Source organism: Choloepus didactylus, chromosome 4 (genome assembly GCF_015220235.1).
Source record: "Choloepus didactylus isolate mChoDid1 chromosome 4, mChoDid1.pri, whole genome shotgun sequence".
Classification (NCBI taxonomy): Eukaryota; Metazoa; Chordata; class Mammalia; order Pilosa; family Megalonychidae; genus Choloepus; species Choloepus didactylus.
In genome coordinates this window covers 53886515-53911598 of record NC_051310.1, presented here as the reverse complement: position 1 = coordinate 53911598, position 25084 = coordinate 53886515, and the positions used below count along the sequence as shown (strand labels likewise).

General features: G+C 36.8%; 1 protein-coding gene across 3 annotated transcripts in view; it reads left to right on the top strand.

The window, feature by feature from the left end:
* The window catches only part of ARID4A (AT-rich interaction domain 4A), an 87822-nt gene that overhangs the window by 9678 nt on the left and 53060 nt on the right, over positions 1-25084 (top strand). For 2 of the 3 annotated variants that reach the window (XR_005216316.1, XM_037832624.1), the window contains exons 6-10: positions 17579-17658; positions 17745-17839; positions 20737-20869; positions 23889-23968; positions 24893-24969. Coding sequence is in view for 2 of the 3 variants with exons in the window: in XM_037832624.1 (XP_037688552.1) it covers positions 17579-17658; positions 17745-17839; positions 20737-20869; positions 23889-23968; positions 24893-24969 (465 nt within the window). In the remaining variant the exon portion in view is untranslated. Of the gene's footprint in view, positions 1-17578; positions 17659-17744; positions 17840-20736; positions 20870-20984; positions 22284-23888; positions 23969-24892; positions 24970-25084 lie in introns of those variants that run through there. The other variant, XM_037832625.1, reaches the window with a different exon arrangement.

Genomic DNA, 25084 nt, shown 5'->3' with positions numbered 1-25084 from the left:
TTACCCATGCCATTACTCTTTCTGGATCTTTATTTCTTCAAGTGGCTTCAATCTATTGTTTATTATCCTTTCTTTTCAACCTGCAGAACTCTCTTTAGCATGTCCTGTTAGGGCTATTTGAGTGATGATGGAGTCCCTTAGCTTTTGTTTATCTGGGAATGTCTTAATCTGGTCTGCATTTTTAAGACAGTTTTGCTGGATATAGAATTTTTGGATGGTGGCTTTTTTGCTTTCTGCAAAATAACAACCTAGTTTGACTAATATCAACCTAGTTTAGTATTATACAATCTCTCTAATCCTAATCTCCTTCCCTCCTTCTTTATATTATTATTGACTCACATTATATCTTTATACTTTGTTTGCCCATTAACGTAGATTTCAAATGTTATTTTACACATTTTGCCTGTTGTCATATGTGGGGTCGGGGGAAGGGAAGCAGTTACAAACCAGAAGTACAATAATAGGATTTTATATTTACCTATGTAATTACCTTTACCAATTTTGCCAGTTTGTTTCTATTATGTCCCCCAAAATGCCTTGTTCTTTGATGCAATCTTGTGGGGGCAGATGTATTACTATTGATTAGACTGGAATTCTTTGATTGAATGTTTCCATGGAGGTATGACTCAGTCAACTGTGAGTGAAATGTTTGGGTAATTTCCATGGAGGTGTTACCCCGCCCATGCAAGGGGTCTGTTAATTGGATCACTGGAGTCCTGTGAAGGAGTTCACAGACAGAGGGACCTCAGAGCAACTGAGAGTGACATTTTGGAGATAGCTGCAGTTGAGGGACACATTTTGAAGATGGCTGTTGAAAGCTGACATTTTGAAGAATGCCATTTGAAAGGCAACCTGGGAGCAAACAGATGCCAGCCATGTGCCTTCCCAGCTACCAGAGGTTTTCCAAATGCCAATGGCCATCCTTCAGTGAAGGTACCCTATTGTTGATGCCTTACCTTGGACACTTAATGGCCTTAAGACTAACTTTGTAACCAAATAAACCCACTTTATAAAAGCCAATCCATTTCTGGTGTTTTGCAACATGGCAGCATTAGCAAACTGGAACACCAATGTTCCTTATTTCTTCTTATGGTTTTATTCTTGAAGATTCTCTTTGGCATTTCTTGAAGGGCAGGTCTTTTGTTATTGAACTCTTTCCAGCTTTTATCTGTAATTGTCTTATTTTTTCCCTTTTTTAAAAGAATTATTTTTATTTTATTGATGGGTGTACCAGTTTGGATATATTATGACCCCCAAAAAACCATGTTCTTTAATGCAGTGTTGTGGGGGCAGATTTGTTAGTCTATTGATTAGGGCCTTTTGATTGAGTGTTTTCATGGAGAAGTGACTCACCCAACTTGTGGGTGGTACTTTTGATTAGATTATTTCCATGAAAGTATAGCCCCGCCAATTCAGTGTGGGTCTTGATTAGCTTACTAGAGTATTTGAGAGAGAAGCTAAGAGCCAACACAGACCCAGATGCTTGCTGATGCTTGCTAATGCTTGGAGATACTTGGAGATTCAGACAGAAGAATGTTTGGAGATGTGACGCTAAGAGATGAAGCCCACAGTTTGCCCAGAAGAAGCTGAGAGAGACCCAGAGACATTTTGGAGAACACCATTTTGAAAGGCAACCCAGGAGCAAAGGAACAGCAGATGCCATCCACGTGCCTTCCCAGCTGGCAGAGTTGTTCTAGATGCCATTGGCCTTTCTTCAGTGAGGGTATCGTCTTGTTGATGCCTTAGTTTGGACACTTTATGGCCTTAGGACTGTAAATTTGTAACCAGATAAGCCCTCTGTATAAAAGTCGATCCATTTCTGGTATTTTGCATAATGGCAGCATTAGCAAACTGGAACAGATTTTGCTACCAGAGAAGTGGGGAGCTGCTGAGTTTGCTAAGTTTGGAATGTCTTTTTAAATGTATAAGGGGAAGATTCTGGAAGAATTGTGAGGAGCTTCATAGAAAAGTCCTAGATTGCTTTGAAGAGACTTTTGGGGGTATGGGATCTAAAGATACTTCTGATGAGGCCTTTAACAGAAATGATGAACGTGTTATTGCTGTCTGGAAGAAAGGTGATCCTTGTTTCAAAGTGGCCGAGAATTTGGCAAAATTGAGTCCTGGTTTTGGATGGAAGGCAGAATTTGAAAGCAATGAACTGGAATACTTAGCTGAAGAGATCTCCAAACTAAAAGTGGAAAATGCAGCCTGGCTTCTCCTTGCAGCTTGTAGTAAAAAGCAAGAGGAAAGATAATAAGCTGAGAACTGAATTTTTGGAAACCAGAAATTGATGGTCTGGAAAATTCTGGGCTTCCAGAAATTGAGACCACAGAGAATAGTACCCCATGTGAAGACATAATGAAACCTGGAACCAGCCTGCCATTTTAGTACAAGCCAGGATTGGAGATGGAGTTACCCAGGAAGGATTTGTGAAAAATCCTGTTGTCTGCCGGTTCTGATCCCTGAATACTTCTTGCCAAACCAAGAAGTGTTTTGCGAGATCTATATAAACAGAACCACTGCCAGTATGGACTAAAAGGGACAGAAAAGGGATAGTTGAAGGAAAAATTTCTTCTAAGACAGAACCAGGAAGCTAAGGTCTGGAGCCAAGAAATCGAGGGCCAGGAGAGTGGACCTACCCATGCATGTGGAAAGGGTGAGTTTTTCCTGGAGGCAGAGGGCGGACCTTCTGCCTTGATGCTCACAAAGAGTGCTGCCACCCCAGGCTGCAGAGAGGATGGAGCACATCCTCCAGAGATTGAGGAGAGGCTGGCTGCCACTCCATTGTTCTGAAGGGGTTGAGTGTGTGCCCCAGAGCTGGAAGAGAGTCCAGGTGCTGCGCCAATGTGTGAGAAGAAAGTGGTCTCCCCAATGCGTGGCTATGTTGGAACACTCTCACCTCAGCTTTTGGAGAGAAAGGGACTGCTGCAAAGGCCCTTGGAAAGGTTGGGGCTCTCACTCTCTCAAGCCCCAAGGATAAAATGTCCTTCTCTAAATGACTCTCAGACTTTGAAATCTAATGGAGTTTGCCCTGTGGGTTTTCGGAAGTGTTTCGGTCCTGTGAACCCTATTTTCCTTTCAATTTCTCCCTATGGCAATGGGAATGTTTATCCTATGACTGTCCCTCCTTTGTATATTGGCAGCAGATAACTTGTTCTGAGTTTCACAGGTTCATAGCCCGAGGAGAATGTTAGCACTTTGTACTTATCTGTATTGTAACGGAATGAATGTATTTTTGTATTTGGAAAGAATATGTCGGAGGCGGGGCAAGATGGCAGACTGGTGAGCTGTATGTTTTAGTTACTCCTCCAGGAAAGTAGGTAAAAAGCCAGGAACTGCGTGGACTGGACACCACAGAGCAATCTGTCTTTGGGCATACTTCATACAACACTCATGAAAACGTGGAACTGCTGAGATCAGCGAAATCTGTAAGTTTTTGCGGCCAGGGGACCCGCGCCCCTCCCTGCCAGGCTCAGTCCCGGGGGAGGAGGGGCTGTCAGCTCCAGGAAGGAGAAGGGAGAATTGCAGTGGCTGCTCTCATCGGAAACTCATTCTACTGATTCAAACTCCAACCATAGATAGACTGAGGCCAGACACCAGAGACTCTGAGAGCAGCCAGCCCAGCAGAGAGGAGACGGGCATAGAAGGAAAACAACACGAGAAGCTCCAAAGTAAACGCAGAGGATTTTTGGAGTTCTGGTGAACACAGAAAGGGGAAGGGCGGAGATCAGGCCTTGAGGCGCATATGCAAATCCCGAAGCAAGGCTGATCTCTCTGCCCAGGGCACCTTTCCTTAATGGCCCTGGTTGCTTTGTCTATTAGCATTTCAATAACCCATTAGATCTCTGAGGAGGGCCGTTTTTTTTTTTTTGTTTTTTTTTTTTTTTTTTAAATCCTTTTTGCTTTTTCTAAAACAATTACTCTAAGAAGCTCAATACAGAAAGCTTCAAAGAATTGAAATTTGGGCACGTCAAGTCAAGAGCAGAACTAAGAGAGCTCTGAGACAAAAGGCAATAATCCAGTGGCTGAGAAAATTCACTAAACAACACAACTTCCCAAGAAAAGGGGGGTGTCCGCTCACAGCCACCATCCTGGTGGACAGGAAACACTCCTGCCCATCGCCAGCCCCATAGCCCAGAGCTGCCCCAGACAACCCAGTGTGACGGAAGTGCTTCAAATAACAGGCACACACCACAAAACTGGGCGTGGACATTAGCCTTCCCTGCAACCTCAGCTGAATGTCCCAGAGCTGGGAAGGGGGAGCAGTGTGAATTAACAGAGCCCCATTCAGCCATCATTTGAGCAGACTGGGAGCCTCCCAACACAGCCCAGCAGCCCAGAACTGCCCTGGGGGGACGGCACTCACCTGTGACATAGCACAGTCATCCCTCAACAGAGGACCCGGGGTGCACAGCCTGGAAGAGGGGCCCACTTGCAAGTCTCAGGAGCCATACGCCAATACCAAAGACTTGTGGGTCAGTGGCAGAGACAAACTGTGGCAGGACTGAACTGAAGGATTAGACTATTGCAGTAGCTTTAAAACTCTAGGATCATCAGGGAGATTTGATTGTTAGGGCCACCCCCCCTCCCCGACTGCCCAGAAACACGCCCCACATACAGGGCAGGCAACACCAACTACACACACAAGCTTGGGACACCAATTGGGCCCCACAAGACTCACTCCCCCACTCACCAAAAAGGCTAAGCAGGGGAGATCTGGCTTGTGGAGAACAGGTGGCTCGTGGACGCCACCTGCTGGTTAGTTAGAGAAAGTGTACTCCACGAAGCTGTAGATCTGATAAATTAGAGATAAGGACTTCAACTGGTCTACAAACCCTAAAAGACCCCTATCAAGGACAGCAAATGCCACGAGGCCAAAAACAACAGAAAATTTTAAAGCATATGAAAAAACCAGACGATATGGATAACCCAAGCCCAAGCACCCAAATCAAAAGACCAGAAGAGACACAGCACCTAGAGCAGCTACTCAAAGAACTAAAGATGAACAATGAGACCCTAGTACGGGATATGAAGGAAATCAAGAAGACCCTAGAAGAGCATAAAGAAGACATTGCAAGACTAAATAAAAAAATGGATGATCTTATGGAAATTAAAGAAACTGTTGACCAAATTAAAAAGATTCTGGACACTCATAGTACAAGACTAGAGGAAGTTGAACAACGAATCAGTGACCTGGAAGATGACAGAATGGAAAATGAAAGCATAAAAGAAAGAATGGGGAAAAAAATTGAAAAACTCGAAATGGACCTCAGGGCTATGATAGATAATATGAAACGTCCGAATATAAGACTCATTGGTGTCCCAGAAGGGGAAGAAAAGGGTAAAGGTCTAGGAAGAATATTCAAAGAAATTGTTGGGGAAAACTTCCCAAATCTTCTAAACAACATAAATACACAAATCATAAATGCTCAGCGAACTCCAAATAGAATAAATCCAAAAAAACCCACTTCGAGACATATACTGATCACACTGTCAAACATAGAAGAGAAGGAGCAAGTTCTGAAAGCAGCAAGAGAAAAGCAATTCACCACATACAAAGGAAACAGCATAAGACTAAGTAGTGACTACTCAGCAGCCACCATGGAGGCAAGAAGGCAGTGGCACGATATATTTAAAATTCTGAGTGAGAGGAATTTCCAGCCAAGAATACTTTATCCAGCAAAGCTCTCCTTCAAATTTGAGGGAGAGCTTAAATTTTTCACAGACAAAGAAATGCTGAGAGAATTTGCTAACAAGAGACCTGCCCTACTGGAGATACTAAAGGGGGCCCTACAGACAGAGAAACAAAGACAGGACAGAGAGACTTGGAGAAAGGTTCAGTACTAAAGAGATTCGGTATGGGTACAATAAAGGATATTAATAGAGAGAGGGAAAAATATGGCAAACATAATCCAAAGGATAAGATGGCCGATTCAAGAAATGCCTTCACGGTTTTAACGTTGAATGTAAATGGATTAAACTCCCCAATTAAAAGATATAGATTAGCAGAATGGATCAAAAAAAATGAACCATCAATATGTTGCATACAAGAGACTCATCTTAGACACAGGGACACAAAGAAACTGAAAGTGAAAGGATGGAAAAAAATATTTCATGCAAGCTACAGCCAAAAGAAAGCAGGTGTAGCAATATTAATCTCAGATAAAATAGACTTCAAATGCAGGGATGTTTTGAGAGACAAAGAAGGCCACTACATACTAATAAAAGGGGCAATTCAGCAAGAAGAAATAACAATCGTAAATGTCTATGCACCCAATCAAGGTGCCACAAAATACATGAAAGAAACACTGGCAAAACTAAAGGAAGCAATTGATGTTTCCACAATAATTGTGGGAGACTTCAACACATCACTCTCTCCCATAGATAGATCAACCAGACAGAAGACCAATAAGGAAACTGAAAACCTAAACAATCTGATAAATGAATTAGATTTAACAGACATCTACAGGACATTACATCCCAAATCACCAGGATACACATACTTTTCTAGTGCTCACGGAACTTTCTCCAGAATAGATCATATGCTGGGACATAAAACAAGCCTCAATAAATTTAAAAAGATTGAAATTATTCAAAGCACATTCTCTGACCACAATGGAATACAATTAGAAGTCAATAACCATCAGAGACTTAGAAAATTCACAAATACCTGGAGGTTAAACAACACACTCCTAAACAATCAGTGGGTTAAAGAAGAAATAGCAAGAGAAATTGCTAAATATATAGAGACGAATGAAAATGAGAACACAACATACCAAAACCTATGGGATGCAGCAAAAGCAGTGCTAAGGGGGAAATTTATAGCACTAAACGCATATATTAAAAAGGAAGAAAGAGCCAAAATCAAAGAACTAATGGATCAACTGAAGAAGCTAGAAAATGAACAGCAAACCAATCCTAAACCAAGTAGAAGAAAAGAAATAACAAGGATTAAAGCAGAAATAAATGACATAGAGAACAAAAAAACAATAGAGAGGATAAATATCACCAAAAGTTGGTTCTTTGAGAAGATCAACAAGATTGACAAGCCCCTAGCTAGACTGACAAAATCAAAAAGAGAGAAGACCCATATAAACAAAATAATGAATGAAAAAGGTGACATAACTGCAGATCCTGAAGAAATTAAAAAAATTATAAGAGGATATTATGAACAACTGTATGGCAACAAACTGGATAATGTAGAAGAAATGGACAATTTCCTGGAAACATATGAACAACCTAGACTGACCAGAGAAGAAATAGAAGACCTCAACCAACCCATCACAAGCAAAGAGATCCAATCAGTCATCAAAAATCTTCCCACAAATAAATGCCCAGGGCCAGATGGCTTCACAGGGGAATTCTACCAAACTTTCCAGAAACAACTGACACCAATCTTACTCAAACTCTTTCAAAACATTGAAAAAAATGGAACACTACCTAACTCATTTTATGAAGCTAACATCAATCTAATACCAAAACCAGGCAAAGATGCTACAAAAAAGGAAAACTACCGGCCAATCTCCCTAATGAATATAGATGCAAAAATCCTCAACAAAATACTTGCAAATCGAATCCAAAGACACATTAAAAAAATCATACACCATGACCAAGTGGGGTTCATTCCAGGCATGCAAGGATGGTTCAACATCAGAAAAACAATCAATGTATTACAACACATTAAAAACTCGAAAGGGAAAAATCAATTGATCATCTCAATAGATGCTGAAAAAGCATTTGACAAAATCCAACATCCCTTTTTGATAAAAACACTTCAAAAGGTAGGAAGTGAAGGAAACTTCCTCAACATGATAAAGAGCATATATGAAAAACCCACAGCCAGCATAGTACTCCATGGTGAGAGACTGAAAGCCTTCCCTCTAAGATCAGGAACAAGACAAGGATGCCCGCTGTCACCACTGTTATTCAACATTGTGCTGGAAGTGCTAGCCAGGGCAATCCGGCAAGACAAAGAAATAAAAGGCATCCAAATTGGAAAAGAAGAAGTAAAACTGTCATTGTTTGCAGATGATATGATCTTATATCTAGAAAACCCTGAGAAATCAACGATACACCTACTAGAACTAATAAACAAATTTGGCAAAGTAGCGGGATACAAGATTAATGCACATAAGTCAGTAATGTTTCTATATGCTAGAAATGAACAAACTGAAGAGACACTCAAGAAAAAGATACCATTTTCAATAGCAACTAAAAAAATCAAGTACCTAGGAATCAACTTAACCAAAGATGTAAAAGACCTATACAAAGAAAACTACATAACTCTACTAAAAGAAATAGAAGGGGACCTTAAAAGATGGAAAAATATTCCATGTTCATGGATAGGAAGGCTAAATGTCATTAAGATGTCAATTCTACCCAAACTCATCTACAGATTCAATGCAATCCCAATCAAAATTCCAACAACCTACTTTGCAGACTTGGAAAAGCTAGTTATCAAATTTATTTGGAAAGGGAAGATGCCTCGAATTGCTAAAGACACTCTAAAAAAGAAAAACGAAGTGGGAGGACTTACACTCCCTGACTTTGAAGCTTATTATAAAGCCACAGTTGCCAAGACAGCATGGTACTGGCACAAAGATAGACATATAGATCAATGGAATCGAATTGAGAATTCAGAGATAGACCCTCAGATCTATGGCCGACTGATCTTTGATAAGGCCCCCAAAGTCACCGAACTGAGCCATAATGGTCTTTTCAACAAATGGGGCTGGGACAGTTGGATATCCATATCCAAAAGAATGAAAGAGGACCCCTACCTCACCCCCTACACAAAAATTAACTCAAAATGGACCAAAGATCTCAATATAAAAGAAAGTACCATAAAACTCCTAGAAGATAATGTAGGAAAACATCTTCAAGACCTTGTATTAGGAGGCCACTTCCTAGACTTTACACCCAAAGCACAAGCAACAAAAGAGAAAATAGATAAATGGGAACTCCTCAAGCTTAGAAGTTTCTGCACCTCAAAGGAATTTCTCAAAAAGGTAAAGAGGCAGCCAACTCAATGGGAAAAAATTTTTGGAAACCATGTATCTGACAAAAGACTGATATCTTGCATATACAAAGAAATCTTACAACTCAATGACAATAGTACAGACAGCCCAATTATAAAATGGGCAAAAGATATGAAAAGACAGTTCTCTGAAGAGGAAATACAAATGACCAAGAAACACATGAAAAAATGTTCAGCTTCACTAGCTATTAGAGAGATGCAAATTAAGACCACAATGAGATACCATCTAACACCGGTTAGAATGGCTGCCATTAAACAAACAGGAAACTACAAATGCTGGAGGGGATGTGGAGAAATTGGAACTCTTATTCATTGTTGGTGGGACTGTATAATGGTTCAGCCACTCTGGAAGTCAGTCTGGCAGTTCCTTAGAAAACTAGATATAGAGCTACCATTCGATCCAGCGATTGCACTCCTCGGTATATACCCGGAAGATCGGAAAGCAGTGACACGAACAGATATCTGCACGCCAATGTTCATAGCAGCATTATTCACAATTGCCAAGAGATGGAAACAACCCAAATGTCCTTCAACAGATGAGTGGATAAATAAAATGTGGTATATACACACGATGGAATACTACGCGGCAGTAAGAAGGAACGATCTGGTGAAACATATGACAACATGGATGAACCTTGAAGACATAATGCTGAGCGAAATAAGCCAGGCACAAAAAGAGAAATATTATATGCTACCACTAATGTGAACTTTGAAAAATGTAAAACAAATGGTTTATAATGTAGAATGTAGGGGAACTAGCAGTAGAGAGCAATTAAGGAAGGGGGAACAATAATCCAGGAAGAACAGATAAGCTATTTAACGTTCTGGGGATGCCCAGAAATGACTATGGTCTGTTAATTTCTGATGGTTGTAGTAGGAACAAGTTCACTGAAATGTTGCTATATTATGTAACTTTCTTGGGGTAAAGTAGGAACATGTTGGAAGTTAAGCAGTTATCTTAGGTTAGTTGTCTTTTTCTTACTCCCTTGCTATGGTCTCTTTGAAATGCTCTTTTATTGTATGTTTGTTTTCTTTTTAAATTTTTTTTTCATACAGGTGATTTTAAAAAATAAGGGAAAGTTAAAAAAAAAAAAAAAAAAAAAAAAAGATGTAGTGCCCCCTTGAGGAGCCTGTGGAGAATGCAGGGGTATTCGCCTACCCCACCTCCATGGTTGCTAACATGACCACAGACATAGGGGACTGGTGGTTTGATGGGTTGAGCCCTCTACCATAAGTTTTACCCTTGGGAAGACGGTTGCTGCAAAGGAGAGGCTAGGCCTCCCTATATTTGTGCCTAAGAGTCTCCTCCTGAATGCCTCTTTGTTGCTCAGATGTGGCCCTCTCTCTCTGGCTAAGCCAACTTGAAAGGTGAAATCACTGCCCTCCCCCCTACGTGGGATCAGACACCCAGGGAAGTGAATCTCCCTGGCAACGTGGAATATGACTCCCAGGGAGGAATGTAGACCTGGCACCGTGGGACGGAGAACATCTTCTTGACCAAAAGGGGGATGTAAAAGGAAATGAAATAAGCTTCAGTGGCAGAGAGATTCCAAAAGGAGCCGAGAGGTCACTCTGGTGGGCACTCTTATGCACACTTTAGACAACCCTTTTTAGGTTCTAAAGAATTGGGGTAGCTGGTGGTGGATACCTGAAACTATCAAACTACAACCCAGAACCCATGAATCTCGAAGACAGTTGTATAAAAATGTAGCTTATGAGGGGTGACAATGGGATTGGGAAAGCCATAAGGACCAAACACCACTTTGTCTAGTTTATGGATGGATGTGTAGAAAAGTAGGGGAAGGAAACAAACAGACAAAGGTACCCAGTGTTCTTTTTTACTTCAATTGCTCTTTTTCACTCTAATTATTATTCTTGTTATTTTTGTGTGTGTGCTAATGAAGGTCTCAGGGATTGATTTAGGTGATGAATGTACAACTATGTAATGGTACTGTAAACAATCGAAAGTACAATTTGTTTTGTATGACTGCGTGGTATGTGAATATATCTCAATAAAATGATGATTAAAAAAAAAAAAAAAAAAAAAGAATATGTCTTTTTGCGGCCCAGTGGGTGGAGTGTGCCAGTTTGGATATATTATGTCCCCCAAAAAGCCTTGTTCTTTAGTGCAGTCTAGTGGGGCTAGATTTATTAGTCTTTTGATTGAGGTGGGAACCTTTCGATTGAGTGTTTCCATGGAAATGTAACTCACCCGACTGTGGGTGATACTTTTGAATAGATTATTTCCATGGAGGTGTGGCCCTGCCCATTCAGCATGGGTCTTAATTAGTTCACTGGCATATTTGAGAGAGAAGCTAAGAGCCAACACAGACCCAGATGCTTGCTGATGCTTTCTAACTCTTGGAGATACTTGGAGATTCAGATAGAAGGATGTTTGGAGACGTGAAGCTAAGAGATGAAGCCCAAAATTTGCTCCTGAGAAGCTAAGAGAGACCCAGAGACATTTTGGAGAACACCATTTTGAAAGGCAACCCAGGAGCAAAGGACCAGCAGGTGCCAGCCACATGCCTTCACAGCCATCAGAGTTGTTCTGGACGCCATTGGCTGTTCTTCAGTGAAGGTATCCTCTTGTTGATGCCTTGGTTTGGACACTTTATGGCCTTAGGACTGTAAATTTTTAACCAAATAAACCCCCTTTATAAAAGCCAATCCATTTCTGGTATTTTGCATAATGGTAGCATTAGCAAACCAAACAGTGAGAGAAGCCCAGGTCTTGAGAGATTAAGTGGCCTGCCTAAGGGCACAGCTAGTTAGTGATGATACTGGAATTTATTTTCAGATGTCTCTGACTTCAAAGACTAACCTTACATCTAGATGGAATACAATTTGAGGGCTTCTGGGAAGCTCTTTCCAAAATATCTCTTGCTGTTGCCTTAAATCCCACAAATAGTAAATCATTATATTGAGTTGTTGCTATACGGAGGGTTCATTGTGATTTAGTTCCTCAAGACCCTTTTCTCTGGCACCCCCAGGGTGGCCTAAAAGAGGATGTAAAAAAGGAATTGCAAAGTCTGAGGACAGGATGCTAGTTTCTCTCCATGGAGTTGCAGGGGTGGGAGGGAAGGTGTGAAATCACCTTCAAGTCCTTGCTGTCCTGGAGTCGAGATATCATATACTCCAAGGATATACTGAGAGCAGCTGTGCTGTAAGGAGAAAGTACAATGGCTTTGAGCTAAGAAGGTCTGTGTATTCATGTCCCATCAACTCCGTTGACCAGCTGTGTCTCCCAAAGAGAGTGTTTTCCAGTTGCAGAGCCTCAATTTCCTCATCTCTAAAATGGAAGTGATAATTTCCTTACTTGCTTCACAGAGTTGTGAGGCCTAACGAGAAATCTCACTGTTAAGTGCAGTACGACAAAAGGTAGGAATATTGTTCTTTTCAGACACCCATTTGAGCCTCAAGCACTTTACGCTCCTGTTACCTGGTAAGGGAGGTGTTTGTGCATCATGAACAGACATCTGTACTTATACCCAAAAGTTCTCCTGGCTTTAGTGATACATTGTTGTCTTTGGAGGTATACAGCCCTGGTACCCACACCATGGCAAGGCATCAGGGTTAGAGCTTCAGCTGGCTCTTCCCTTGGGACCTGGCTGGAGGATGACTCAAGTGGCTGGGAGCAAAGCTTTCTGCTGCAATGAAACATTTGTCTTCTTTGCCTCAAATTAGAAGTTTTTGAGACCAGAAGTCCGGAATCAAGGTGTCAGCATGTCTGTGCTCCCTCCAGAGGCTATAGGGGAGAATACTTCCTTGCCCCTTCCAGCTTCTGGTGGCTCCAGCCTTTTCTTGGCCTGTGGCTGCATCGCTCCCTTCTCTGCCTCAATTTTCATATGGCCTTCTCCCCTGTGTCTGTACATCTCTCCTTCATTTTGAAAGATGATTTTTGCTGGATATGGAATTCTTGGTTGACAGTTTTCTTCTTTAAGGACTTTAAATATACCATCCTACTGCCTTCTGGCTTTAATGGTTTTTTGATGAGAAATCCATTGTTATTCTTATTGGAGATTCCTTATATGTGATCATTCTCCTTTCTTGCTCCTTTCAAAATCTTTCTCTGTCTGTATTTTTACAGTTTTGCTTATAAATGTGTCTTGGTGTGGATCTCTTAAAGTGTACACTGCTTAAAGTTCCTTAAGCATCTTGAGCATGTCTGTTCATGTCTTTCGTCAGATTTGGGAAGTTTTGGCCATTATTTCTTCAAATTCTTTTTCTGCTCCTTTATCTTTCTTTTATCTCTGGCATTCAAATGATGTGTATGTTAGTACACTTGATAGTGTCCCATATGTTCCTCAGTCTCTCTTCATTTTTCTTCATAATTTTCTTTCTGCTCTTGACCCTGGATAATTTCAATTCTCTTGCCTTCAGGTTTGCTGATCCTTTCTTCCATCTGTTCAGATTTACTGTTGAATCTGTCATTTGAGTTTTTCATTTTAAATACTGTACTCTGCAGTTCCAAAATTTCTGTTTGGTCCCTTCTTACAATTTCCGTCTCTTTATTTTGTTCAGACAGTGTTTTCCTAATTTCCTTCAGTTCTCTGTATGTGGATTCCTTTAGCTCATTGAACATATTTAAGACAGTTAGTTTGTGGTCTTTGACAGATAGATCCACTGTATGAACTTCCCAGGAATGGTTTCTGGAAAATTCTTCTTTTCCTATGAATAGGCTGTACTTTCCTATTTTTTTGTGTGTTTTGTAATTTTTTATTGAGAACTTGGCATTCTAAGTATTATGTTGTTTTAACTCTGGAGATCTAGTTCTCCCATTCCTCTAGTATTGCTAGGTATTTTGTGTTATGTTGTTGTTGAGGGCTTAAGCTGTCATTTTGTAACTTTTTCAAACTGCTTTTGTTCCCAGTCAGGGAGTGGAAAGAGAAAAGAGGAAGATATATAGGTGTACTGCCTATGTAAGATGACTATGCCACTTTTGCCTGAGGGAAGTTGGAACAACAGCTAGCTCTAGAGACTCAAAGTAGCTGATCAAAAGCAGTGATCAGCGATCAGATCATATACCCCCAGATTTTAGAGATCTACGTCCTTATAGCCCATCCTGACACCAGAAAGCTGCATCAGGAGCCCCCCTGCTGCCGGTCAGGCTGTTGGGAATGAGATATGGTGGCCACAGCATGACAGTTAAAATTCCCAATATTTAACCTAGTTTCCAAGCTTTTTCATCCAACTCTTCCTGGATGCTGCCCAGTGTTCCACTAGACTCCAAAGTTTCAAAATAGTTGACTCAGATAGTTCCTGACCATTCAATAGTTGCTTTGGTGGAGGGACTGATTACCAGAGCTTCCTACTTTGCCATCTTCCCACAATCCTTCAAATTTTTGACAATAGCTGCTGGGGGACTTCTCTAATTAACACAAATGATTCTATGAATAAAAGAACTATTGGTTTTATCTAGAGTGTAATTATTTTTTATTTTAATGTTTTACTTAATATAATTTTGTTGTAACTGTGGTGCACAGGTACAACAACAATACTTATTTTTCCAAAGTCAGAATTTTTGACATTCTCCTCACTGTTTACTTTGTACTTTTGCTTCATACCTGTTTGTTGTTTTATCTTTCCATTCCCTTTAACTAAGCTGTTGCTCATCGGTTAACATTCTAATCTTCAGTTTCTTTATCTGTGAAAGGAAGGTAACAATTCCTACCTTGCTGAGGCTGTTGTGAGCGCCAGGATATGGTGGATGCTCCATAAGTGATAGGCAGTTATGTCTTTAGGTAGATAAACTTAATTTACTATTATCTGATTTTCCTCCAGCATCTAACAGTGCTTTGATAACAGGTAGACATATATTTTGTATTTAGTAGTTCATTAGATCCCTGTTGCTTTTGTGTCTTTGAATTCTAACAGATTAGGACTTCGGTTTTTATATTTGTTTGCATTCTGTATTATTTTGTCTAGTTTGTCTTGTGTGAATAAATGTTACTATGAAAGTGTCAGCTTTATCATTTTCCTCAAGTTAGGTTTTAGTATTCATATCTAATATTATAATAATGGAAATACTACTTTGGTCATATGTATTTTCTGTTATACTATATAATCTATTCAAATGCCATGTTGGCAAGTATAAGACATTACACAGAATTACTAAATCTTTATAGTCTGTTTTCTCTTAATATGCCATAGTGTAGATCTTATACTAAAAAGAAGCTGTTTACTGTATATATTAGTTACTTATTTCATCCTTACCAAAATGCCAGAGTTGCTTTTCAGTGCCTGTTTTTTTGAGGAAACTTATAAAAGGAACTTCTTCATAGTTTTGTTAATCAGACATGTCATGATTATGTCTGCTATGTTAATAGGTTTTCTATTTGTTTAGAAAATCTTGAAAAGTTACTTAGCTTACCTAAGTTGTATAAGGTACTCACTAAAATACAGACAGTTGTGTAGTTTTGTAAATTAAAAAAAAAATCTTAAACAATTTATCTTTGAAATTGAGGATGGAGGGTTCCTAGGTAAAACTATAAAATTTCTGTTTGTATCATAGTCTCCTTTTGGGAAATTCCTTTGGTTTTTATGTTATTTTTACCCATAATAAAGTATGTAAGTGAAAGGGATTTTTTTCTTCAAATATCTTATTGATTTTATCTCAAAGTGACTATTTAAAAAACTAAGAAATCCAATTGTTGAAATTTCTTAGAACATTTTGATTTGGGGTTGCTGTTGATTAATGATAAAACACCATGGACAAAATTTTATTATATAAATTTGATAGTATTAATTTGTCTTTTATTGTCATTTTCCTTCTTCATACCTCCATTTAAGTGTGTTTATGAGTGTATGATTATGTGTGTGTGTCCAGTGTCACTATCTTTGTATTGTAGGCATTAAGGAAAACCAGAGCCTATGAGGCTTTATTCTTAGTATGTTTATGGATATTAATACAAAATGAAAAATTATTTCAACTTTGGTTTATTATAATTTTGTGATTTTAAATTTTTAAAATAAGAACTTTATTCATTACACTTAATGCTATTTGAATTGTAATTTTGATACAAATATTTAGGGTGCTCTTAAGCAAGTACAAATCAGTGATATAATTATTGTAGGATGTTGTGTTTTATCCTGTTATTGTGTCTTTAGGTAGTCATTAATTTCTGGATCACTGACAGTGTGTAGCAGAGCTGATTTTGTGAAATCGCTACAGTTCTTTGAATGTGTGTTTCAGGAGCTTTTAATTTTCTCTGTGTTGTCTCCTTCATGTAAAAGAATTTAAGCTAGATGACTTTTAGTTTAAGAGGAAGAACTGATGGAAGTAAATAAATTTTGAAGAAGTTGAATGTTTTTATGTAATTAAGTTTCTAGCATAAAAAATAAGTTTATGATTCGAAGGCAAAATATTTGCTAAAAAAAAAAGCAGGATTGTAATTATTTAGGCAACCAGTTAAAAGATCCGAAGATATTATTAAAGTGTAGAATTTTTAAACAGTAAGAATAATATATTCTATTAGAATGAAAAAGCATCTAGAATTATGGAAATTAAGATTAAAAACTCAGTCATAATCTTCTTTGTGTATACATGCTTTCCTGTATATATTTTATTTTCATAAGACCTATAAATATTTGTTGAATGAATATGCATTTCAAGTATCTGAGGTAAGGTTTCTTTCTTCTTATATTTTATTTCTTCATAATCCTAGGCAATTAGGTGTCTTCTGAGAGGATTTTCTTTTTAATAAACTTAGTAAATGTTAAATGCTAAAACCAGAGTATACTTCTGAAAAATTAAATCTATAAAAATTATTAAAATGATATAGCTAGTTATATGGAGAATATTAGTGATATATTGTCAAATTCCTCAGCTCCATTTCTTGAAAGATTTAAACATAATGTGAAGTAGTATAATTTTTAAAAATCTAGTAAAAGTAAAATACTTTTGAGAAATCTTCTGTGCAATTATGACTTCTTTTTTATAGTGTTTTAAAAAAAATTCTTCCTGATATTTCCTTGTTTCAACATTTATTTCTAAAATACTTACATCCTTTTCTAGCAAAAGAAAAAAATTGAATCTTGTATCTTTAGAATTTGGCAGCCAGTAGTTCCACTACTGTAGGTAATTATGCAAAGAAGCACAAGCAATAAAATAATCCAACAACATTACTAGGAAGTAAAGAGTTTCTGGAGGTTAGAGGTACTCCACTGATAACCATTGAAGAAAAAACCCCTAATACTTTTTTTAAAACTAGGTATGTGGTCATTCTTTTAGGATTGAAGGTAATTTAGTATTTGTATGTTGACTAGGTTGCTTATGGGTTAAGAACATGGTTCTATTGTGATAGAAATTGGAAAAGAGAGGAGTGACAATTCGTTGGGGCCAGCCATTTAGTCTGTGTTTGTTTGGTGGTTAACAGAGTGAAACATGTAGTTTGTACATTTTAAAAGGTTTTGAAAAATGACTAATAATGATTCCTTTAAATATTAAGTCCTAAATAATAGCAGTAATAGCATTCCATGTAGTTAAATTTTTATTTGCTTGGTGTGCATAAATTCTCTGGTATCTTTTGCTTATTGTAGTGTTTGATGACGGTGATGAGAGAACATTGAGACGCACCTCACTTTGCCTGAAAGGGGAGAGACATTTTGCAGAGAGTGAGGTAGGGTAACATGAATAAATTATTTGGATTGAACATGTACTGACATACAGGTAAATGTAGTATAAATTCATCTGTTTCTTACCTAGACACTTGACCAACTTCCATTAACAAATCCAGAGCACTTTGGAACTCCAGTAATTGCAAAGAAGACAAACAGAGGAAGGAGGTCCTCTCTTCCTGTGTGAGTTTTTTCATATACTGGTAACATTAAAATTATAATTTATAACATTAAACAAGTGATTTCTATGAGATGGCTAAGTTTGTGTTACCATTCCATGAATCTTGTACTTGTTTAGACATTTTACTTTGAGAAGACTTTGTTCTTAATTATTCTCATTAATTTGCCAAGAACTATCACAACTCCTTTTTTAAAAAGGTGGTTGTTTTAAACTACTTTGCCAAATTCCTTAATGATGTGATGGTTTTCTTATTGTAAGTGACTATATTATTTAGTTTTTACCCTTTTTGATTTTATAAAACATTTCAAACTTAAAAATTACAAGACTAATTCAGTGAACTCTCATACACTCTTCACCTATATTCACCAGTTGTTAACATACTTTGGCCACATTTACCTGTCCCTCTCTTTAAATATACAGATTACAATTATTTTAAGTTTCATATTAATAATTATTGTGAAACCATTTGAGAGGTAATTGTAAATGTCATGACTCTTTACCCCTGAATGCTCTACCTAAGAACGAGGATTTTCTTACATAACCAAAACATGATTCAGGATATTTAACATTGATAAAATACTGTTATCTAATAATATGTAGTCAGTGTTTTAAATTTTGTTAATTGTCCCAGTAATATCCTTTATAGCATATCTTCTCCCCTTCCTTAAGTCTAGGATCCAACCCACTATCACACATAGCATTTAGTTTCTATGGTTCTTAAATCTCCTTCAGTCTGGAAAGGCTTATTGGCCTTTTTTAAACTTTTCATAACACTAACCTTTTTGAAGAGTGCAGGCCAATTATTTGTAGACTCTTCTTCAATATGGGTTTGTTTGATTGTTCGTCATTATTAGATTCACATGTTATACATTTTTGACACTAATATTGTCTGAGTGATGTGGTGTCCTTTTCAGTGCATGCACATCAAGAATTGGATTTTATCAGTTTGTCTCATAACTGATAAAACTTTGATCACCTAGTCAAGGTGAGCTATCAGATTTCCCATTTTAAAGTAATAGTTATTTTTCTCTTAATGATTTATAAATAATCAATTTGGAAATACTTTGAGACTGTTTAAGTATCCTATTTACTACCAAAATTTCATTCATTGTTTTTAGCATTCACTAATAATTCTTGCCTGAATCGATTATTACTCTGATGGTTTTCTAATTTTTCATTCCTTCTACATTTATTAGTTATTCAGCTCTAAGGAAAATCTTTTCCTTCTTATCAGTATTGATTCGTGGAGTCTTACATATTCAATGAGTTATCATTTATTATTTGCTTTATTCATTTTGGTGCTCAAATTGTCCCAGATTTAGCCAGTGGGAGCCTCTTCAGGCTGGCTTCTATGCTCTTTTGATACGTGCCTACCAGTTTTTGAGCACTTTCTTACTTTCTGGCACAACAAGGTGTTCTAGGTTCATCTTAAATTTTTCCTGCCCCCAGCCTTGGAACTGGCCATGTCTCCAAGGGACATTGGTTCCTTTCAGTAGCAGATAATATTTAGAAACCAAGATCCAGGTATTAGATGCACTCACTGTTGCCAGGAGGTACATGTTTTTAAAAGATTTAAAAAGGCGAAATCCAAATTAAAAAATAATTCCTAACTTTTATGGCAAAACGCTGTTGATTAAAAAACCTTGGGACAAACCAGAAATTTGAGGAAAAACCCTAAATGGAAGGGCCATAAATGGACCGTAAATGGAAATCTGGGCTCAATCACTTACTAAATAGATCATTTACATATAATATATCTAGTCTTCACAAAAACTGGCAAGGTAATATTAATCCCAGTTTAGATTGAGGAAAATGGGAATGATAATATCTTGCAAGTTTTTGTGAGGATTAGATGATATGTGTACATTTATCAGTTTGCCAGAAGTACTCAGTATATGGTATTTATTTAATAAATCATTAGCCCTCATAATGATTTTATTCATAAGCTAGCCACATAGACTTTTACTGAAAGCTCACTTATACATATATTTTGCATAAATTTTAACAAGTTGAGTCATGTGGTTTTTTAGACTGCAACAGATTGGAAAAAACAAATAGAGGAGTCAGAAGGAAAAACAGAAGGAATAGTACACACAGACATAGTAGACACAGACAATAAAAGAGCACGGTGGAGTTTGCCAGCTGATAAACCTATGGAATGAAATAAAGGAATAAAACCAAAAAAAAGATAAACTAAATGGGTTTGAGCTAGTGTAGAGGTGTTATAAACCTGCATACCCTAGTAGACCCTGAAGGTATCTATAAATTGCAGGATGTCTTCAAGAATGGGTGAAATTATTTATGTATGTACTCCTCAAGAAGTCACATGGGAATATATAATCATTTTTTATTTAAAAAATGATAGTATAGGTTTAAAATGAATATATGTGTGTGTATGTGTGTGTGTGTGTGTGTGTGTGTGTGTGTGTGTATATAGTTGTCAGTGAAGGGTAACCTTTGTTATCCAGATCAATATATATATATATATATATATATATATATATATATATAGTTACCTATATAAACCCCCATGTGTTTAAATGAAATCTTTTTATAACCTTTTAGGAAATTGAAGTTAGACTATCTGATGTCTGCCATATAAAGGAGAAGGGCTGTCTTTTTTAAAAATGTGTTTGGCAGAATAACTACTTGATGGTAGTATAATTAGGCATTTCTGCCTCAGTCTGTGATGGTCATGAGAGCCAGAGTTCAAGTACTCATTAATCTAGTGAAGATGGTCAGCTCAGGACTATTTCTGTGGGGCTGGGAAAGTATGTAGAGGCTACTGTTCTAGGAGAATCCAGATTAGAAATTGAACTGTACATATTAAATTCACACCACCCTTTCTGTATTATACTGGTTTGTGATAGGATCATGATAATGTTATTTTAACTTTTAGTACGGAAGATGAAAAGGAAGAAGAAAGTAGTGAGGAGGAAGATGAAGATAAGAGACGTCTCAACGATGAATTATTAGGAAAAGTTGTAAGTGTGATATCTACGTCTGAGAAGAATGAATGGTATCCTGCTTTGGTAAGTAAGGTTCTTTGCAGGATTAATGAACCATTTAAATATAAAGCATTTAAAATGTTTTGAAAGTATTAAACAAGTTTAACTTGGACCTCATTACAGATTGTTAAAGGATTGAGCAGTCATACTCAGGTCCAGAATATTTCACTGTCTTCTTCTGTTATTCTCTTTCTTTAATTCTCTGTAATTAATCATTTATTGGGATCTTTCGATTCTTCCTTCAGAATGTGTCCAATGGTCTGTCTTTATTCTCTGGTTCCCATTACCCTTTTATACCTGATCTATAGTAACTACCCCAGGTTTCATTAATTTGACTCTGAATTCTTTCTTTCCTAATGCAGGCTAATTTTCCAGGAATAACCTTTATAGAGAAATATTTTTAAAATGCTCATTTAATCACGATAGCCCTGTTCTCAAAAACCTTCAGTGACTCTCCTTAATGGATCAAACCGTATGCATTCTTCAGGTGGATATTTGAGGCTATTGCTAGCTCTATTTAGCGTTTTCAGCATAAACTCTCTATTTAGGTTCTTTCTTAACTGCCATGTAAGTAAGACACTTTACTCCTCCAAGCCTTTACCCCTGCTTTAAATCATTTAGTCAGTATTTACTAAAGCTCTACAGTGAGTTCAGTTTTTATTAGATTCCTTAGAAGAGAGAGAAGTATATTTGTAATACATTGCCCTCAAGAAGTACATCTAAAAGATTTAATAGTAAATAAGTAAAAAAATGTGTGGTGCAGGCACTGGAATAAAACAGGGAGTATTGGGGAAAGGAAGAGTGCACCTAAATTTTAAAGAAGGTTTTGGAAATGGCATGTCTTAGGTGGTTTGGTAGAGAAAGCTAATCTTGCTTCATTGGGAAGGAATGGTAAAAAGAGATGGGCAAGAGAGTTATTTCATAAGAGGATATGTAGTATTTGATAACACCTATTTGCCATCTCTTACATATCTCTTTAAGGTTTAGCTCATCTTACTTCCTCTGTGTGGCTTCCCCTAACCACTCTAACATAAGTACATCAGTACATACCCTCTTTTCTGAGTTTTGATATCACTTATCTTTAATAATTTTGGCACAAAATATGTCCCTACTTTGATTATAATCCCTTATAGAGCTGAGGCCCTTTTTTAGGTCCTTATGTGCATGTTAAATACGTTATTCAATTCCTATATTGTGGATTTGTTTGCATTCTGAAAAGTCTTTCAACTTTTTCAGCTGCACAGACAGGTAAATGGGTTTGGATTCAGTATGTTCAGACCATAGATTGCCCAGAGATGTGTGTGTGTGTGTATTTTTACAAATGCCTTTATTTACTTAACAGATTAATCATTTTCCAGACGATGTAGAAGATAAAAGATGAGAAAGACATGATTCTTACATTTGACAACTTCATAGTCTAATGCAGAGAATAATCCAAGTAACTATAATATAAAATGATACATGTCCAGTAATGGGACTTCCTGGCTATAGAGATTACATTTATTTGAAGGAAAGCCAGGAAGCCTTCATGAAGAAGGCTTGATGGATATAAAGTTAGTGGGGCAGAGTTTCACTAGAGGAGTCCTTAGAATAAAAGTAGAAAAGCAAGGATTTGTTTAGGGAATTTTTTGTTGAGAGAATTCATTTTGACTAAAGTATTAGATGTGAGTAGAAGTAGGAGCATAATTCTGTAGAGAATTTGGCAGAAGAGTGACAACAGTTGAGCTGCATGTTTAGGAATGTTAATGAGATTGTAGTATATTGGATGGATTGTTGTTGGAAAGACTGGTGGTGGCAGGAATCAATTTGGAGGCCATAAGGATAGTTCACAGGTAATTAGGTCTTGGATTGTGCCTACTCATCCTTTAAGACTTACCTTACACCTTTGCTGTGACACCTTTTCCTTTCCTACAGTGGATTAAATCTCCCTCCTAGGTGTTTTCATATTATCCTGTGTCCAGTGGTATCATTATGCTTACTCCCCGTTGTGTTTAAGTATCTTTTTGTGTTTGCCTCTCCATTACACTGTTAGGACAAAGACAATTATGACAGTCTTATAATTACTAGCACCTAGCAGACAGACAAAAACACATTTACTTCCATCAAGTGTTAAGATGGCTGATGTGACTATCAAGAATAGTTAATTATCTGGATAGGTGCTATCCTATACCATAACCATGAGACATATGTGCTCATTTAATTTTAAATGCAACTTAATTAAAATTAAATAGAATTAAGAATTGAATTTCTCAGTTGCACTAAACATATTTCATGTGCGGAGCCCCATGTAGCTTGTGGCAACTGTACTGGACAGTGCAAATTTAGAACATTTCCATTGTGCCCGAAGTTATGTTGATAGTGCTGATCTAGGTTGTAGCAGAGGAGCTAATGTTAAGGGTGGTGATGAGCAGGAACAACAGTTCAGCAATTTATAATAGACTTTAGTTTTTAAAAAATACCAAGTCCTCTAAAGGTATACAGGGATTAGTTATTTACTAATGATACTGTTAAGATATTGGTTATTTTCAGAAGTTAAAAAATTAAAAAGTTCCTTGCTCAGATATTTTCTGATCTGTTTTAATTACTAAAATTTGTACATACTGTGGTAATAAAGGAAACTTGGGTGTTTATTTTAAATAAATAGCCAGATTACAAAATGCTGTGATTCAAGTATATTTTAAAAAATTGTAATATGCCAAACTTTCATTGCAGAGCATACACTTTATTTTTTGAACAATATATTAATTATTATTTAGCTTATACTGAATCCTGACTTTCTAAAAAGTGTTGACATTGTAACTTACATTTCATTACTCGTTTTATAATCTAATAACTGTGGATAGATTAAATATCTAGAATACCAGTGTTAAAGGAGAAATATAAGGAGACCATTTTAAGCAATCATCCACTGATAATGATAGTATTCTTTGTAAAATATAATCCCTTTGAGGAGGTAGAGGACCCAGAGTTGTTCTTTTTAAAAATATATTCTTTTTCTGAGCAAGCTAAATAGGAATAAATTTGTTCTTATTTTTTACTTCAGGTAATATCTCCCAGCTGTAATGATGACATCACAGTGAAAAAAGACCAGTGTTTGGTTCGATCATTTACTGATTCCAAATTGTGAGTAATGAACTATTTAATAGTGTTACATGGGAGGAAAAAAATTTGAATTACAATGATAGACCCCTCCAAGTTATTATTTTTAGAAATCGAATCATTTGGTGAACTGAGAAGTTTTCTAATGTTTTGACTTTTTGTAATGTAGATTATTTTTTACTGATAAATTTTATATAAAAACTGTGAACAATGTGTGAAAACAATAAAAAAAGGGTTTGTTAAAAATAAGGCATAGTATTGATTTTCTCTTTAATTATAAAAATTCTATATTTTTATTCATGTGTGCTCTTATTATGAATTCATACTTATTTTTTCATATTATTTATATTACTAGAATAATTATTTTTACTTTATTCTGATTGAAAACTAGATTTTTATAAACTTTTTCTAACCTCATATTGGCTTTGTTTCCAAAAGAAACAATGTAAAATAAAAAAAAATTCATTGAGTTGTATTTCTCTGTAAAAAAAATTTTAATACCATAATATATCTGACAATGATAGATTTTAAAATATTTACCTTCCAGTAAATTTTTTTTGCTGAAATGAATACATATTTAAGAGATTTTAAGCATCAAAATAGACATTGTTGTCTATGAATATTGAAAATACCATGTGGATATAAATTATCCCATACTGTCTATAGGAGAATTGTATACATTGAAATATTGTGACTGTGAACCCTGGTGTTAGTGTACTTCTGAATATGTGACTCTTCATAATTAGAACATTAGCTTTGTATGGGTTATCTCTGGCCCTTTATTAAGTATTAGGATATACATGGGTCTTCTTTTTTAAAAAAAAATAGTCGAGCAAAATAATTTTGATTTTTAGGTTTATATTTTTCTGTGTGTTAATGTAGACTATTTTAGTAACAATTTTTATTAAGTAAATGGCTCCTCCCCCCATTATTTTTCTCCGTAATTAGTTACTCAATAGCAAGAAAGGACATCAAGGAAGTAGACATTTTCAATCTACCCGAATCTGACCTCTCTGCGAAACCAGGTAAAATAAGGATAAATCAGACCATCATTTCAAGATGTGACTGTATTTGGGAAATAGTGACTAAAGACTGAATAGTGACTAAAGACTGAATAGTGACTAAAGACTGCCATTTAAC